This window comes from Dendrobates tinctorius, unplaced genomic scaffold (genome assembly GCF_039654945.1).
Source record: "Dendrobates tinctorius isolate UK_male_01 unplaced genomic scaffold, ASM3965494v1 ptg000097l, whole genome shotgun sequence".
In the NCBI taxonomy this organism is placed as follows: domain Eukaryota; kingdom Metazoa; phylum Chordata; class Amphibia; order Anura; family Dendrobatidae; genus Dendrobates; species Dendrobates tinctorius.
The window spans coordinates 23,396,279-23,414,103 of NW_027361765.1; the positions used below are offsets into that span (position 1 = coordinate 23,396,279).

The 17,825-nt window shown below is 52.2% G+C and overlaps 1 protein-coding gene across 2 annotated transcripts in view; it reads left to right on the forward strand.

The window, feature by feature from the left end:
• The first annotated feature begins 5,204 nt into the window (after window positions 1-5,204).
• The window catches only part of SLTM (SAFB like transcription modulator), a 137,620-nt gene continuing 124,999 nt past the window's right edge, over window positions 5,205-17,825 (forward strand). Inside the window, exon 1 of one of the 2 annotated variants that reach the window (XM_073586965.1) lies at window positions 5,205-5,472. In XM_073586965.1, the coding sequence (XP_073443066.1) occupies window positions 5,338-5,472 (135 nt within the window). In that variant the 5' untranslated portion in view covers window positions 5,205-5,337. The remainder of the gene's footprint in view (window positions 5,473-17,825) is intronic. The other variant, XM_073586967.1, reaches the window with a different exon arrangement.

Here is a 17,825-nt window from a genome sequence, read left to right on the forward strand (position 1 = left end):
GTGACGAGAGGATAATGGAGATTTTGAATCTCTGCGCACACTTTTGGACACTGGACACTTGTGGATTGTGTGAGGCCCACTGATATCTGAGCGCTATGTGACAGGCTCGATGGCACAGCTGTGACCAAAGTGACGAGAGGATAATGGAGATTTTGAATCTCTGCGCACACTTTTGGACACTGGACACTTGTGGATTGTGTGAGGCCCACTGATATCTGAGCGCTATGTGACAGGCTCGATGGCACAGCTGCCTGTGACCAAAGTGACGAGAGGATAATGGAGATTTTGAATCTCTGCGCACACTTTTGGACACTGGACACTTGTGGATTGTGTGAGGCCCACTGATATCTGAGCGGTATGTGACACGCTCGATGGCACAGCTGCCTGTGACCAAAGTGACGAGAGGATAATGGAGATTTTGAATCTCTGCGCACACTTTTGGACACTGGACACTTGTGGATTGTGTGAGGCCCACTGATATCTGAGCGCTATGTGACACGCTCGATGGCACAGCTGCCTGTGACCAAAGTGACGAGAGGATAATGGAGATTTTGAATCTCTGCGCACACTTTTGGACACTGGACACTTGTGGATTGTGTGAGGCCCACTGATATCTGAGCGCTATGTGACACGCTCGATGGCACAGCTGCCTGTGACCAAAGTGACGAGAGGATAATGGAGATTTTGAATCTCTGCGCACACTTTTGGACACTGGACACTTGTGGATTGTGTGAGGCCCACTGATATCTGAGCGCTATGTGACAGGCTCGATGGCACAGCTGTGACCAAAGTGACGAGAGGATAATGGAGATTTTGAATCTCTGCGCACACTTTTGGACACTGGACACTTGTGGATTGTGTGAGGCCCACTGATATCTGAGCGCTATGTGACAGGCTCGATGGCACAGCTGCCTGTGACCAAAGTGACGAGAGGATAATGGAGATTTTGAATCTCTGCGCACACTTTTGGACACTGGACACTTGTGGATTGTGTGAGGCCCACTGATATCTGAGCGCTATGTGACACGCTCGATGGCACAGCAGCCTGTGACCAAAGTGACGAGAGGATAATGGAGATTTTGAATCTCTGCGCACACTTTTGGACACTGGACACTTGTGGATTGTGTGCGGCCCACTGATATCTGAGCGCTATGTGACATGCTCGATGGCACAGCTGCCTGTGACCAAAGTGACGAGAGGATAATGGAGATTTTGAATCTCTGCGCACACTTTTGGACACTGGACACTTGTGGATTGTGTGAGGCCCACTGATATCTGAGCGCTATGTGACACGCTCGATGGCACAGCTGCCTGTGACCAAAGTGACGAGAGGATAATGGAGATTTTGAATCTCTGCGCACACTTTTGGACACTGGACACTTGTGGATTGTGTGAGGCCCACTGATATCTGAGCGCTATGTGACACGCTCGATGGCACAGCTGCCTGTGACCAAAGTGACGAGAGGATAATGGAGATTTTGAATCTCTGCGCACACTTTTGGACACTGGACACTTGTGGATTGTGTGAGGCCCACTGATATCTGAGCGCTATGTGACAGGCTCGATGGCACAGCTGTGACAAAAGTGACTAGAGGATAAGGGAGATTGGATTGCTTTTAAAAAAGCAGTTTGCGGAGCAGTGGGTAAACAGCAATGCCAGCGTGTCAGGAAGCCTTAAAAGGCAGCCCAACAACCAACACCACTGATACACCACAATATAGCCTCCCCTTGCACTGCACACACAGTGACTTGTGTGTTGTGCAGGCCAAATCGCTAGCAGCAGAAGCAGTTTTTTTGTCTTCTTCCCTGCCTAATGCTCTCCCTACAGAATCAGCAGCAACCTCTCCCTATACTAAGATCGACAGAAGATGGCGGTCGGCGTGCACGCCCTTTTATACCCCCTGTGACGCCCACCAAAGCAAGCCAATCACTTGCATGCCCTTCTGAAAGATGGTGGTGACCCGTGCCTAGGTCATCACGTTGCCCACAGTGTCCGTGGATCCTGATTGGCTGAAAAAGAGCGCAAAACAAACTTTTGAAAAGCGACTTTGGCGCGTAAGTCGCCGACCTCGTGGCCGACCTCATCCTACGGTCGGGTTTCGTTTCATGAAACCCGACTTTGCCAAAAGTCGGGGACTTTTGAATTTTTTCGACCCGTTTCGCTCAACTCTAGTTTTGATGCCTTTAGAGTGAATCTCCAATTTTCATAGTCACGAAAATAAAGAAACTCTTTGAATGAGAAGGTGTGTCCAAACTTTTGGTCTGTACTGTATATGGTATTATTCTGTCACTATTAGGTGGTAAATGTAATATCTAGTCTGTCCATGGTGTGACGGTATTTGTTTCTTGTATGTAGTATCGTATCATTGATTATTTAAAAAAATTGTATGTGATAAATTCCTTTAAAGAAAAATACTTAAAAATATACCTAAAAAAAAGTATTGGCTATTTTAAGAAATTTTGAATAGGTCAGAGTAGAGTAGGGCCTGGCTAAAAGAGTCTACCTTGTCGTGCTGGCAGGCTTAAAAAATATTTTGTCCAAAATAAAAGCTGATAGTTATATACAAATGTGGTCAAAATTGTTGGTACCCCTCGTTTAATGACAGAAAAACCCACAGTGGTGACAGAAATAACTTGAATCTGACAAAAGTAATAATAAATCAAAAATCTATGAAAATTAACAAATAAAAGACAGACATTGCTTTTCAACCATGCTTCCACAAAATTTAAAAAAAATAAAATTAATGAAATCGGCCTGGACGGAAATGATGGTACCCCTGAAAATAATGTGACAAAAGGGACATGTTAGATCACGGTGTGTCCACTAATTAGCATCACAGGTGTCTACATCTTGGAATCAGTGAGTGGGCCTGTATAGAAGGCTACAGATACTCACTGTGCTGTTTGGTGACTTGGTGTGTATCACACTCAGCATGGACCAAAGGAAGCGAAGGAAAGAGTTTTCTCAGGAGATTAGAAATAAAATTATAGACAAACATGTTAAAGGTAAAAATTATAAGACCATCTCCAAGCAGCTTGATGTTCATGTGACCACAGTTGCACATATTATTCAGAAATGTAAGCTCAATGGAACTGTAGCCAACCTCCCTGGACATGGCTGCAGGAGGAGAATTGATGACAAATCAAAGAAGCGGATAATATGAATGATAACAAAAGAGCCCAGAAAAACTTCTAAACAGATTAAAGGTGAACTTCAAGCTTAGGGAACATCAGTGTCAGAGAGTACCATCCATCATTGTATGAGCCAAAGTGGACTTCATGGGAGATGACCAAGGAGGATACTATAATTGAAATAAATCATAAAAAAGCCAAACTGGAATTTGCCAAACTAATGTTGACAAATCACAAAGCTTCTGGGAGAATGTCCTGTGGACAGATGGGACAAAAATTGAACTTTTTGGCAAGGGACATCAGCTCTATGTTCACAAATGGAAAAATGAAGCATATCAAGAAACGAACACTGTCCCTACTGTGAAACATGGAGGAGGCTCTGTTTTGTTCTGGTGCTGCCTTGCTGCATCTGGCACAGGGAGTCTAGAATCTGTGCAGGGTACAATCAAATCTCAAGACTATGAAGGGATTTTAGAGAGAAATGTGCTGCCAAGTGTCAGAAAGCTTGGCCTCGGTTGCAGGTCATGGGTCTTGCAACAGGATAATGACCCAAAACACACAGCTAAAAACACCCAAGAATGGCTAAGAGGAAAACATTGGACTATTCTGAGGTGGCCTTCTATGAGCCCTTAGCTAAATCCTACTGAGCATCTTTGGAAAGAGCTGAAACATGCCGTCTGGAAAAGGTAACCTTGAAACACGAGACAACTGGATCAGTTTGCTCTTGAGGAGTGGGTCAAAATACCTGCCGAGAGGTGCAGAAGTCTCATTGTCAGTTACAGGAATCGTTTGATTGCAGTGATTGCCTCAAAAGGTTGTGCAACAAAATATTAAGTTAAGGTTACCATCATTTATGTCCAGGCCTATTTCATGAGTTTTATTTTTTAGGAAATTCTGTGGAAGCATGGTTGAAAAGCAATGTTTGATTTTATTCATTTTCATAGATTTTCAGAAGCAGCCGGGTCATCGGCTGAGGTTCCTCTATACGTATTATTGGGGTGTGCCACCATAGTTGTAATCAGAGTTACCTGGCTAGTGGCCCACTCAGATGTTCCGGCCTCCCTGAGCTGAACCCCTAGTTACGCCTCTGCACCCTACTTATACAGATTGACGCCTTGCTCCACGTCGGCTATCCCTTGATTTCCCTAGATAGCCCTAGGCTGGTGATAGGAAAGTTACAGCAATAGAAAATTGTATGCACCAACTATTAGTGGACACAAAATGGTGGGGCCCGGCTGAGCGAGATATGTCACCAGCTGCACCTGTAGGGTTCTGTACTGCTTCTCCATTAACTATTATAGTGCCACCTTGTCCTGTGCGCTTGGCCCTCTTCCACAATCTGCATCTTCTGGGGTTTCTCCTTGTGTACAGCGCACAGCAGGGATTGCCGGTGTCCTCACAGGGCGGTGCGGAGACCCTTGGGCTGCAGTATCAGTATATGATGGCGGGGTGTTGTTTTGTCTGTATGTTCTCATACTGGACTGCTAGTTCGTATCTTTAGAACTGGATTAATAAAGCATCTATTGTCTTATCCAGGGGTTTGCATGCGCCCATTTTTGAGACTTCTCTTCAGAATATTTCTAACGGGTTCTATCTATGAAAACCAGACGTGTGAATGAGGCCTTACGTGGAGAACTATTCCAGAAGTGCACACTTTGTGCCATTGTGGATGTTGTTACTGACAAATCCCAGCTTATCACTCCTGCGGAGACCGGCACCCGAGGGGTTAATGTCCCCTCTGCCCTGCAGGACAAGATTCCATGGGGATTGTTGGGCAGCTCATGGTTGAGATACAGTAAAAGCAGTGTAGTTGCTGCACCGTGCGGAAATCCAGCCAGTGTGAAGGAAATCTTTATTAAATCCATTTTTTTTTAAAAGTTCCTTCGTATTAATATCCGATGGAAAGTACAGTGTGAATAAAGTCCAGCAATTGTGGCGTTACCGCTCCGCTATTTGCTCCGTGTTATGTGAGCAAATGACCAGCACTGGCCGCTCTACCTCCACAGCCGCGAAGTCAGTACTAGCCCCTCCCAGCTGGGCGTGGCCATAGTCACAAGCCGTGCCTGCGCTGGCCTCTGACGTCACCGGAAGCACGGCTCCGTCTTGCTCTGTTGCCGGAGTCTCCCTGTGTGTGAGGCGGGAATCAGGCCTGGTCATTGTGTCCGGCTGTCCGCCGTGGTTAGTGCTTTGGAGCTTCTACCCAGTATGGCGTCATCCAGCAGCCCGTCCGAGCGGAAGAAAGTGCCAGATCTGCGCGTTATCGACCTCAAGACCGAGCTGAAGCGAAGGAACCTGGATGTGACCGGGGTGAAGAATGTGCTGGTGGCGCGCTTGAAGCAGGTAGGCGCGGTACGGAGGCAGGCTGGAATCCGCGGGCTGAGAGGGTGACGTGTAACATCTGCCTGTACTGTGAGTGCTCAGCAGAGACCGCCATACTATATATGTGAGTGCTATCATGTGGCATCCAGGCCATGGCCAGTGCTACGTATGGGCCGGCGACTGCTCAGTGGCCCCATGGCCAGTGCCATGTATGGGCCGGCGACTGCTCAGTGGCCCCATGGCCAGTGCTACGTATGGGCCGGCGACTGCTCAGTGGCCCCATGGCCAGTGCCATGTATGGGCCGGCGACTGCTCAGTGGCCCCATGGCCAGTGCCATGTATGGGCCGGCGACTGCTCAGTGGCCCCATGGCCAGTGCCATGTATGGGCCGGCGACTGCTCAGTGGCCCCATGGCCAGTGCCATGTATGGGCCGGCGACTGCTCAGTGGCCCCATGGCCAGTGCCATGTATGGGCCGGCGACTGCTCAGTGGCCCCATGGCCAGTGCCATGTATGGGCCGGCGACTGCTCAGTGGCCCCATGGCCAGTGCCATGTATGGGCCGGCGACTGCTCAGTGGCCCCATGGCCAGTGCTACGTATGGGCCGGCGACTGCTCAGTGGCCCCATGGCCAGTGCCATGTATGGGCCGGCGACTGCTCAGTGGCCCCATGGCCAGTGCTACGTATGGGCCGGCGACTGCTCAGTGGCCCCATGGCCAGTGCTACGTATGGGCCGGCGACTGCTCAGTGGCCCCATGGCCAGTGCTACGTATGGGCCGGCGACTGCTCAGTGGCCCCATGGCCAGTGCTACGTATGGGCCGGCGACTGCTCAGTGGCCCCATGGCCAGTGCTACGTATGGGCCGGCGACTGCTCAGTGGCCCCATGGCCAGTGCTACGTATGGGCCGGCGGCTGCTCAGTGGCCCCATGGCCAGTGCTACGTATGGGCCGGCGACTGCTCAGTGGCCCCATGGCCAGTGCTACGTATGGGCCGGCGACTGCTCAGTGACCCCATGGCCAGTGCTACGTATGGGCCGGCGACTGCTCAGTGGCCCCATGGCCAGTGCTAAGTATGGGCCGGCGACTGCTCAGTGGCCCCATGGCCAGTGCTAAGTATGGGCCGGCGACTGCTCAGTGGCCCCATGGCCAGTGCCATGTATGGGCCGGCGACTGCTCAGTGGCCCCATGGCCAGTGCCATGTATGGGCCGGCGACTGCTCAGTGGCCCCATGGCCAGTGCCATGTATGGGCCGGCGACTGCTCAGTGGCCCCATGGCCAGTGCCATGTATGGGCCGGCGACTGCTCAGTGGCCCCATGGCCAGTGCCATGTATGGGCCGGCGACTGCTCAGTGGCCCCATGGCCAGTGCCATGTATGGGCCGGCGACTGCTCAGTGGCCCCATGGCCAGTGCCATGTATGGGCCGGCGACTGCTCAGTGGCCCCATGGCCAGTGCTACGTATGGGCCGGCGACTGCTCAGTGGCCCCATGGCCAGTGCCATGTATGGGCCGGCGACTGCTCAGTGGCCCCATGGCCAGTGCTACGTATGGGCCGGCGACTGCTCAGTGGCCCCATGGCCAGTGCTACGTATGGGCCGGTGACTGCTCAGTGGCCCCATGGCCAGTGCTACGTATGGGCCGGCGACTGCTCAGTGGCCCCATGGCCAGTGCTACGTATGGGCCGGCGACTGCTTAGTGGCCCCATGGCCAGTGCCATGTATGGGCCGGCGACTGCTTAGTGGCCCCATGGCCAGTGCCATGTATGGGTCGGCGACTGCTCAGTGGCCCCATGGCCAGTGCCATGTATGGGCCGGCGACTGCTCAGTGGCCCCATGGCCAGTGCCATGTATGGGCCGGCGACTGCTCAGTGGCCCCATGGCCAGTGCCATGTATGGGCCGGCGACTGCTCAGTGGCCCCATGGCCAGTGCCATGTATGGGCCGGCGACTGCTCAGTGGCCCCATGGCCAGTGCTACGTATGGGCCGGCGACTGCTCAGTGGCCCCATGGCCAGTGCTACGTATGGGCCGGCGACTGCTCAGTGGCCCCATGGCCAGTGCTACGTATGGGCCGGCGACTGCTCAGTGGCCCCATGGCCAGTGCTACGTATGGGCCGGCGACTGCTCAGTGGCCCCATGGCCAGTGCCATGTATGGGCCGGCGACTGCTCAGTGGCCCCATGGCCAGTGCCATGTATGGGCCGGCGACTGCTCAGTGGCCCCATGGCCAGTGCCATGTATGGGCCGGCGACTGCTCAGTGGCCCCATGGCCAGTGCCATGTATGGGCCGGCGACTGCTCAGTGGCCCCATGGCCAGTGCCATGTATGGGCCGGCGACTGCTCAGTGGCCCCATGGCCAGTGCCATGTATGGGCCGGCGACTGCTCAGTGGCCCCATGGCCAGTGCCATGTATGGGCCGGCGACTGCTCAGTGGCCCCATGGCCAGTGCCATGTATGGGCCGGCGACTGCTCAGTGGCCCCATGGCCAGTGCCATGTATGGGCCGGCGACTGCTCAGTGGCCCCATGGCCAGTGCCATGTATGGGCCGGCGACTGCTCAGTGGCCCCATGGCCAGTGCCATGTATGGGCCGGCGACTGCTCAGTGGCGCCATGGCCAGTGCCATGTATGGGCCGGCGACTGCTCAGTGGCGCCATGGCCAGTGCCATGTATGGGCCGGCGACTGCTCAGTGGCCCCATGAGCAGTGCCTCAAGGCCTTATGTCCCAGTGACTACTCATAGACCCCATGAGCAGTGCCTCAAGGCCTTATGTCCCAGTGACTACTCATAGACCCCATGGCCAGTGGCCACAAGGCCTTATGTATCGGTGACTGCGCGTGGATCCCCGTGGCCAGTGCCACAGGGCCTTATGTATCGGTGACTGCGCGTGGATCCCCGTGGCCAGTGCCACAGGGCCTTATGTACCGGTGACTGCGCGTGGATCCCCGTGGCCAGTGCCACAGGGCCTTATGTACCGGTGACTGCGCGTGGATCCCCGTGGCCAGTGCCACAGGGCCTTATGTATCGGTGACTGCGCGTGGATCCCCGTGGCCAGTGCCACAGGGCCTTATGTACCGGTGACTGCGCGTGGATCCCCGTGGCCAGTGCCACAGGGCCTTATGTACCGGTGACTGCGCGTGGATCCCCGTGGCCAGTGCCACAGGGCCTTATGTATCGGTGACTGCGCGTGGATCCCCGTGGCCAGTGCCACAGGGCCTTATGTACCGTGACTGCGCGTGGATCCCCGTGGCCAGTGCCACAGGGCCTTATGTACCGGTGACTGCGCGTGGATCCCCGTGGCCAGTGCCACAGGGCCTTATGTACCGGTGACTGCGCGTGGATCCCCGTGGCCAGTGCCACAGGGCCTTATGTACCGGTGACTGCGCGTGGATCCCCGTGGCCAGTGCCACAGGGCCTTATGTACCGGTGACTGCGCGTGGATCCCCGTGGCCAGTGCCACAGGGCCTTATGTACCGGTGACTGCGCGTGGATCCCCGTGGCCAGTGCCACAGGGCCTTATGTACCGGTGACTGCGCGTGGATCCCCGTGGCCAGTGCCACAGGGCCTTATGTACCGGTGACTGCGCGTGGATCCCCGTGGCCAGTGCCACAGGGCCTTATGTACCGTGACTGCGCGTGGATCCCCGTGGCCAGTGCCACAGGGCCTTATGTACCGGTGACTGCGCGTGGATCCCCGTGGCCAGTGCCACAGGGCCTTATGTACCGGTGACTGCGCGTGGATCCCCGTGGCCAGTGCCACAGGGCCTTATGTACCGGTGACTGCGCGTGGATCCCCGTGGCCAGTGCCACAGGGCCTTATGTACCGGTGACTGCGCGTGGATCCCCGTGGCCAGTGCCACAGGGCCTTATGTACCGGTGACTGCGCGTGGATCCCCGGGGCCAGTGCCACAGGGCCTTATGTACCGGTGACTGCGCGTGGATCCCCGGGGCCAGTGCCACAGGGCCTTATGTACCGGTGACTGCGCGTGGATCCCCGGGGCCAGTGCCACAGGGCCTTATGTACCGGTGACTGCGCGTGGATCCCCGGGGCCAGTGCCACAGGGCCTTATGTACCGGTGACTGCGCGTGGATCCCCGGGGCCAGTGCCACAGGGCCTTATGTACCGGTGACTGCGCGTGGATCCCCGGGGCCAGTGCCACAGGGCCTTATGTACCGGTGACTGCGCGTGGATCCCCGGGGCCAGTGCCACAGGGCCTTATGTACCGGTGACTGCGCGTGGATCCCCGGGGCCAGTGCCACAGGGCCTTATGTACCGGTGACTGCGCGTGGATCCCCGGGGCCAGTGCCACAGGGCCTTATGTACCGGTGACTGCGCGTGGATCCCCGGGGCCAGTGCCACAGGGCCTTATGTACCGGTGACTGCGCGTGGATCCCCGGGGCCAGTGCCACAGGGCCTTATGTACCGGTGACTGCGCGTGGATCCCCGGGGCCAGTGCCACAGGGCCTTATGTACCGGTGACTGCGCGTGGATCCCCGGGGCCAGTGCCACAGGGCCTTATGTACCGGTGACTGCGCGTGGATCCCCGGGGCCAGTGCCACAGGGCCTTATGTACCGGTGACTGCGCGTGGATCCCCGGGGCCAGTGCCACAGGGCCTTATGTACCGGTGACTGCGCGTGGATCCCCGGGGCCAGTGCCACAGGGCCTTATGTACCGGTGACTGCGCGTGGATCCCCGGGGCCAGTGCCACAGGGCCTTATGTACCGGTGACTGCGCGTGGATCCCCGGGGCCAGTGCCACAGGGCCTTATGTACCGGTGACTGCGCGTGGATCCCCGGGGCCAGTGCCACAGGGCCTTATGTACCGGTGACTGCGCGTGGATCCCCGGGGCCAGTGCCACAGGGCCTTATGTACCGGTGACTGCGCGTGGATCCCCGGGGCCAGTGCCACAGGGCCTTATGTACCGGTGACTGCGCGTGGATCCCCGGGGCCAGTGCCACAGGGCCTTATGTACCGGTGACTGCGCGTGGATCCCCGGGGCCAGTGCCACAGGGCCTTATGTACCGGTGACTGCGCGTGGATCCCCGGGGCCAGTGCCACAGGGCCTTATGTACCGGTGACTGCGCGTGGATCCCCGGGGCCAGTGCCACAGGGCCTTATGTACCGGTGACTGCGCGTGGATCCCCGGGGCCAGTGCCACAGGGCCTTATGTACCGGTGACTGCGCGTGGATCCCCGGGGCCAGTGCCACAGGGCCTTATGTACCGGTGACTGCGCGTGGATCCCCGGGGCCAGTGCCACAGGGCCTTATGTACCGGTGACTGCGCGTGGATCCCCGGGGCCAGTGCCACAGGGCCTTATGTACCGGTGACTGCGCGTGGATCCCCGGGGCCAGTGCCACAGGGCCTTATGTACCGGTGACTGCGCGTGGATCCCCGGGGCCAGTGCCACAGGGCCTTATGTACCGGTGACCGCGCGTGGATCCCCGGGGCCAGTGCCACAGGGCCTTATGTACCGGTGACCGCGCGTGGATCCCCGGGGCCAGTGCCACAGGGCCTTATGTACCGGTGACCGCGCGTGGATCCCCGGGGCCAGTGCCACAGGGCCTTATGTACCGGTGACCGCGCGTGGATCCCCGGGGCCAGTGCCACAGGGCCTTATGTACCGGTGACATGCAATGCCCCATGGACGCAGGGCTGTGGAGTCGGTAAGCCCAACCTCCGACTCCTCAATTTCCACGACTTCGACTCCCTCATACATGGCTCTTGTTAAAGTTAGTGATTTACTGTAGTAAAATGGTAACATCAGGCTTTTAATCATTATTATGATACAATAATCAAACCATTTAGAGAGAACATAAAATATATTTAGTGGAATACAACTTTAGAACAAAAAAAATGCATATTTACAATTATACACTATGCAGTAAGTGGGGAAAAAAAGTTTTCATCAAAAACGTACTGAATAACATTTGTGCAGACTATGAATTTGTTCTGAGGCATAATATCACCTCCATCAGATCCTCCTTCATAGATGACCTAAAATCTCACCTAATAGTGATGGGCGAGTAATAATAATATAAATAATAATAAATTTTATTTTTATAGCGCCGACATATTCCGCAGCACTTTACATTTCAGAGGGGATTTGTACAGACAATAGACATTACAGCATAACAATAATCACATACAGTAGATTATAACAAATACCAAGAGGAAAGAGGGCCCTGCTCGCAAGCTTACAGTCTATGAGGAAAGAGGTAGACACGAAAGGTGGGTGGTAACAGTTGCTCTGATTGTATGGACCAGCCATAATGTTAGGTGTGTGACAGTACGGACACAGAGGGCTAATGGATGCATAAAGCATGTGGGAGAATGATGCGGGGAACCTGGTTATGGTAAAACTTTTGGCTCTGCCACACAGGGATAGATTAGGTTAATGTGGTGAGGCGGTAGGCCAGTCTGAATAAATGCGTTTTCAGGACACGCTTAAAATTGTGGGGATTGGGGACTAATCGTATTGACCTGGGAAGTGCATTCCAAAGAATTGGCGCGGCACGTGTAAAGTCTTGGAGACGGGAGTGGGAGGTTCTGACTATTGAGGATGCTAACCTCAGGTCATCAGCAGAACGGAGGGTGCGGGGGTAGGATGGTATACTGAAACAAGGGAGGAGATGTAGGGTGGTGCTGAGCCATGGAGGGCTTTGTGAGTGAGGGTAATAAGTTTATACTGAATTCTGGAGTGGATGGGTAGCCAGTGTAATGACAGGCACAAGGTAGAGGCATCGGTGTAACGAATGGTGAGGAATATGATTCTGGCTGCAGCATTCAAGACAGATTGGAGAGGGGAGAGTTTGGTAAGAGGGAGACCGATTAGAAGAGAGTTACAATAGTCGAGACGAGAATGAATAAGAGAAACAGTAAGAGTTTTTGCAGAGTCAAAGGTAAGAAAAGGTCGAATTCTAGAAATGTTTTTGAGGTGCAGATGACAAGAGCGAGCCAGTGATCGAATGTGGGGGGCAAAGGAAAGCTCGGAATCAAGTATGACCCCAAGACAGCGGGCCTGTTGCTGGGGAGTAATAGTGGAACCACACACAGAAATGGCAATGTCGGGTATAGGTACATTAGTAGAGGGAGGAAACACCAGGAGTTCAGTCTTTGACAGGTTCAGTTTCAGATATAGTGAGGACATGATATTAGACACAGCGTTTAGACAATCGCCAGTGTTTTCTAGAAAGGCTGGCGTGATGTCAGGAGAAGAAGCGTATAATTGGGTGTCATCAGCATAGAGATGGTACTGGAAACCAAATCTACTGATTGTTTGACCAATAGGGGCAGTGTACAAGGAGAAGAGGAGGGGGCCTAGGACCGATCCTTGGGGGACCCCAACAGTAAGGGGAAGATGAGAGGAGGAGGAACTGGCAAAAGATACAGTAAAGGAGCGGTTGGAGAGATAGGAGGAGAACCAGGAGAGAACGGTATCCTTGAGGCCAATGGAACGGAGCATAGTGAGGAGGAGCTGATGATCCACAGTGTCGAATGCTGCAGAGAGATCCAAGAGAATTAGCATGGAGTAGTGACCATTTGATTTAGCTGTTAGCAGATCATTAGAGACTTTAGTGAGGGCAGTTTCAGTGGAGTGTAAAGAGCGGAAACCGGATTGGAGAGGGTCGAGAAGAGAGTTTTCTGAGAGATAGCGGATAAGACTGGAGTGGACCAGGCGTTCCAGGAGTTTAGAGATGAAGGGAAGATTAGAGACAGGTCTATAGTTAGCGGCACAGTTTTGGTCGAGGGATGGTTTTTTAAGTAGTGGATGTATGATGGCATGCTTAAATGAGGAGGGAAAAATACCAGAAGAGAGAGAGAGAGAGGTTAAATATTTTAGTTAGGTGAGGGGTGACAGCAGGGGAAAGGGACTGGAGGAGCTGTGACGGAAATGGGTCACTGGTGCACGTAGTTGGGCGAGAAGATGCAAGGAGCCTGCTTACTTCTTCTTCTGTGACTGGTTCAAAAACAGAGTGAGTTAGATGCAGTGGGGGAGGGAGGACAGTGCATGGTATGAGGGGATTTGGAGATAATTTCCTGTTGGATCTGGTCAATTTTTTCTTTGAAGTAATTGGCCAGATCGTCAGCTCGGAGCTCCGTGGTTGGGGCCTGTACTCTTGGATTGAGTAGAGAATGAAAAGTGTCAGAGACGTTTCGGGTTATTGGACAGTGAGGTGATGAGGGTGTTGAAATAGGTTTGTTTGGAGAGGTGAAGGGCAGTGTTGTATGTTCTAAGCATAAACTTAAAATGGATGAAATTTTCGGGTAGATTGGATTTTCTCCACAGACGTTCGGCGCACCTGGAGCACCGCTGCAGGAAACGTGTTTGCACCGTGTGCCAGGGTTGTCGCCGTCTGTGTTGTGGTGTTCTATTTATAGGGGGTGCAAATTCATCCAGGGCACTTTGAAGTGTTTCATTGTAATGCTTCAATGCAGAATCAGGACATGAGAGGGAGGAGATAGGGGCCAATGAAGACTGCAAGTTCTTCAGAAGTTTCTGGGTGTTAATGGCCTGTATGTTTCTATAAGTCTGGACAGTGGGGGTGACCTGAGCAGCCTGGCAGTTCTTGATAGAGAATGAAAGAAAATTGTGGTCAGAGAGCGGGAGAGGGGAGTTTGCAAAATCATCCACTGCACAAAGCCGAGAGAAGACCAAGTCGAGGGAGTTTCCGTCTTCATGCGTTGGAGAATTAGTAAGCTGCGAAAGGCCAAATGAGGAGGTTAGAGATAAAAGGTGAGTAGCAGATGGTGAGAGGGGAAGAGCAATGGGGATGTTGAAATCTCCCATGATGAGGGTAGGGATGTCACAGGAGAGAAAATGTGGAAGCCAAGTGGCAAAATGATCCAGGAACTTATGGGAGGGGCCGGGAGGACGATACACCACCGCCACTCGCATGGAGAAGGGGGTGTAGAGTCTGACGGCATGGACCTCAAAAGAAGGGAAGACAAGTGAGGGTAGTTGAGGGATAACCTGAAAGGTACATTTTGGTGATAGGAGCAGACCAACGCCTCCACCAGCTCTATTGTCTGATCTTGGGGTATGAGAGAAGTGAAGCCTCCCGTATGAAAGAGCAGCAGCAGCGGTAGTGTCTGACTGCTGGATCCAGGTTTCAGTAAGAGCCAGGAGGTTAAGAGAATTAGAAAGGAAAAAGTCATGAATGAAGGAGAGTATGTTACACACTGAGCGAGAATTCCAAAGTGCACAATTAAGAGAGACAGATGGCAGGCAGGGGGGACCATGGTTGGGAGCAATGTCTCCTGCGACTAGGAGAAGGAGGATAGAAAGAGTGAGCAGATGGTTAAGTGATTTGTGAGAGCGTCTCTGATGTTGAATGGTGGGACTGACTGGATCTGTGCAGTTTAACAACGTGAAAAGAGCATGAGTGCTATACATAGGAGAGGAAAGAAGCGAGGGGCCAATGTGAATGGAGTGTAGAGAGTTAATGCCAGGGCGGTGGATGTGTGTGAATGCAGCGACCAGGATATAAATTACACAAATGCATATGGTATATATTTGTTGTACTCCAAGTGTACAGGGAGTAGATGTATATAAATGTCTTACCTGTCTCCTGCCCTGTTATAACTGCCAGTACTTTGATAAACTGTACTTGGATAAAGTGTGCATAAATGCCCCAAGCATAAATGCTATCCCCAAGCTGTGTCTGAATATATAGGAGGATAAGACTTAGAACTTTTTTTTTTTTTTGGCTCTCTCTCTTCTCGTTAATCAATCACACTAAATTGAGACACCAGGACCCAATAAAATGTTGTGGTCAAATAAACACATGTCCAGCACTACATGGATCATAAAGCACTTTGAAAAGTTTCTTGACCTCACAACATAAGGGGACAAGCAGAGTAAGTTGAAAAAAACTATATACCATATATAAGCTTGCAGAGTTGAAAACACAGAGATAGCATTCAGGATTAACTGCTTGCTGACATTGAATGGAGACACAGGAGTGGATTCAGAGCAGAGATTGGAAAAGCTGGTTACCATATATAAGCTTGCAGAGTTGAAAACACAGAGTAGCCTTGTTGCTGAAGTATTTTGGCGTGCTCAGAGATTGTTTTCGTCCTCTAGTCTCAGCTGCATAATTTGCGACTTGGAGACAGGCTGAATACATATGGGAATTCCCTAACAGGCAGGCATTCAACACATGAATTCAAGCTATATAGCAGTCACAAAACGTGCAGCAAAGACGAGGAAAACAATCTCCGAGCACGCCAAAATACTCGGGGAGACCCGAGCAGCGAGTATACTCGCTCATCACTACTAATAATTTTAAGGCTAGAGAACAACCTCTCTACACTAACTTGGGTTGGTGGCAAAGCAGTAACCACATGGGCAACATCTCTAACAATTTCAGGGTATAAAGGAAATGCCTCTTGCGCAGTCAGTTTTGATGAGTGATTGTACTCTTCTACTTCTTTGAAAGCAAGTGAAAAATTTTGCTGAAATATGGTCAATCTGTTTTCTATGGGAGTGGAATCTTTTTCTCTGCAGCAACGCTTCGTCTGCTCCATGTCGTCCAAATACTTTTCGAAATCAAACTCCTCATCTGATGAGGATGAAGAAACTGCAGCAACAGCACTGGCAGGACCAGAGTCCTCTTGCTATTGGCCGTCTTGTAGCCCATTCATCCTAACTTCTACCTCAGTGCTTCTGTTCCTTAAGGCCAGGTTCACATTGCGTTATGGCAGTCCATTTAACTGATGCGTTACAAAGCGGCATTAACGCGATGTAACGCAACTGTTAATGCACCCATAGACTGTCATAACCTAACGCATCGCTAATGCATGTCAAAATCGGCATTCGTTAGTGATGTCCCGGTATGCTGTGAGGGACCCTCGGACGCGGTCTACCGCATTCGAGGGTCTGTCACGGCTAGTGCAGAAGGAGCAGCTGCGCTAACGTTATCGCACAAACGCGATCAAAAGAAGACTAGTGTTAGCGCAGTCCGTTTAATGCATCTGTTAAACCAGGGTTCCCCAACTCCAGTCCTCAAGGCCCATCAACAGATCATGTTTTCAGGATTTCTTTTGTATTGCACAGGGGAAGAAATTATCAGCTGAGCAATATTAAGGAAATTCTGAAAACATGATCTGTTGGTGGGCCTTGAGGACTGGAGTTGGGGAACCCTGCGTTAAACGGACTGCCATAACGCAATGTGAACCTAGCCTTAGTAAGCTGTTGATCATCCAGCAATATACAATAGTATACAATGACTTGGGTCCACATAAACAGCTTCCAGAATAATTTTATTTTCCAATAGCGGTGTCTCTTTCCATTTCATTGAAGCAGCAATGCCATCTGTGATTAAACCTCCTCTTTGGGACAGGCAAAACAAAAAGTTTTTCCACTCCTTTATAAAAATGCCATGAGGTAAATCCTCAGCTTGTAACTTTAGTCACGGTAAATGGGTGATGAAGCAATTCCTTCAATTCAGCCACCTGTGCCCATTGACCTTCATGTAGTGTTACCTGAGGGTTCGCCATACCTGCAAGGAAGGATTTCAGCTCAAGCAATCGTTGAAACATTAAATAGGTGCTTCCCCACTGAGTGGCTTGAACCACAATTGCCCCTTTTCCAGCACGTCTCTTCAGTATGGAATCCATTTTAGTGGTTCTGGCAGCAATAGCCAATTTCCTCACTTTGCTAATCAGAATTCCAGCATGTCCTTCATGCAGACTCTAAAGCCCCCGTTACACATAGCGATATCGCTGTAACGTCACCGATTTTGTGACGTAGCAGCGATATTGCTAGCGATATCGCTATGTCTGATACTTGCCTCCGACCGGCTCCCCCGCTGCTCATCGCTGGTCGCACGAGAACGTCCTGGATCATTGCTCGTCGGCCACTTCCTGCTGGGGCTTCCTGTGGCGCCGACTAGCAACGCGTGGACGACGTCTGGATCGCCGCGTCTGACAGGTAAGTAGCGACCCCCGACCGCTGCTATGTTGCTGGTGAGATCTGCCTGTGTGGAAGCTCACTAGCGACCACTTAGCGATGCACCAGCGATCCATATCGTTGTCTGGATCGCTGGTGCATTGCTAAGTGTAACGGTACCCTTATTGTTAGCTGCAGTGTGCACAGCACAGAGCATGTGATGAATAGGAAAGAGGTGTGAAGCAGCTTCAACAAGATCATCTAATTGTAAAGAATCGTTTTGCTGTTCTTCTGTAGTAATATTTGTTTCTTCCTCCATTATGGGAACAGAACTGTGGCCTTGCATCTCCAGCACACTGTGAAATGTTTTAGCTGCTGTTCACCTTCATTATTTTCATTCATCAGTTTAATTGTACTTATTGTGTTTGACGCATTCAGTTACAATAGCAAGAATCTGTTCTTTTGTGAGTTCAAAATCTTGCAGAACTTTT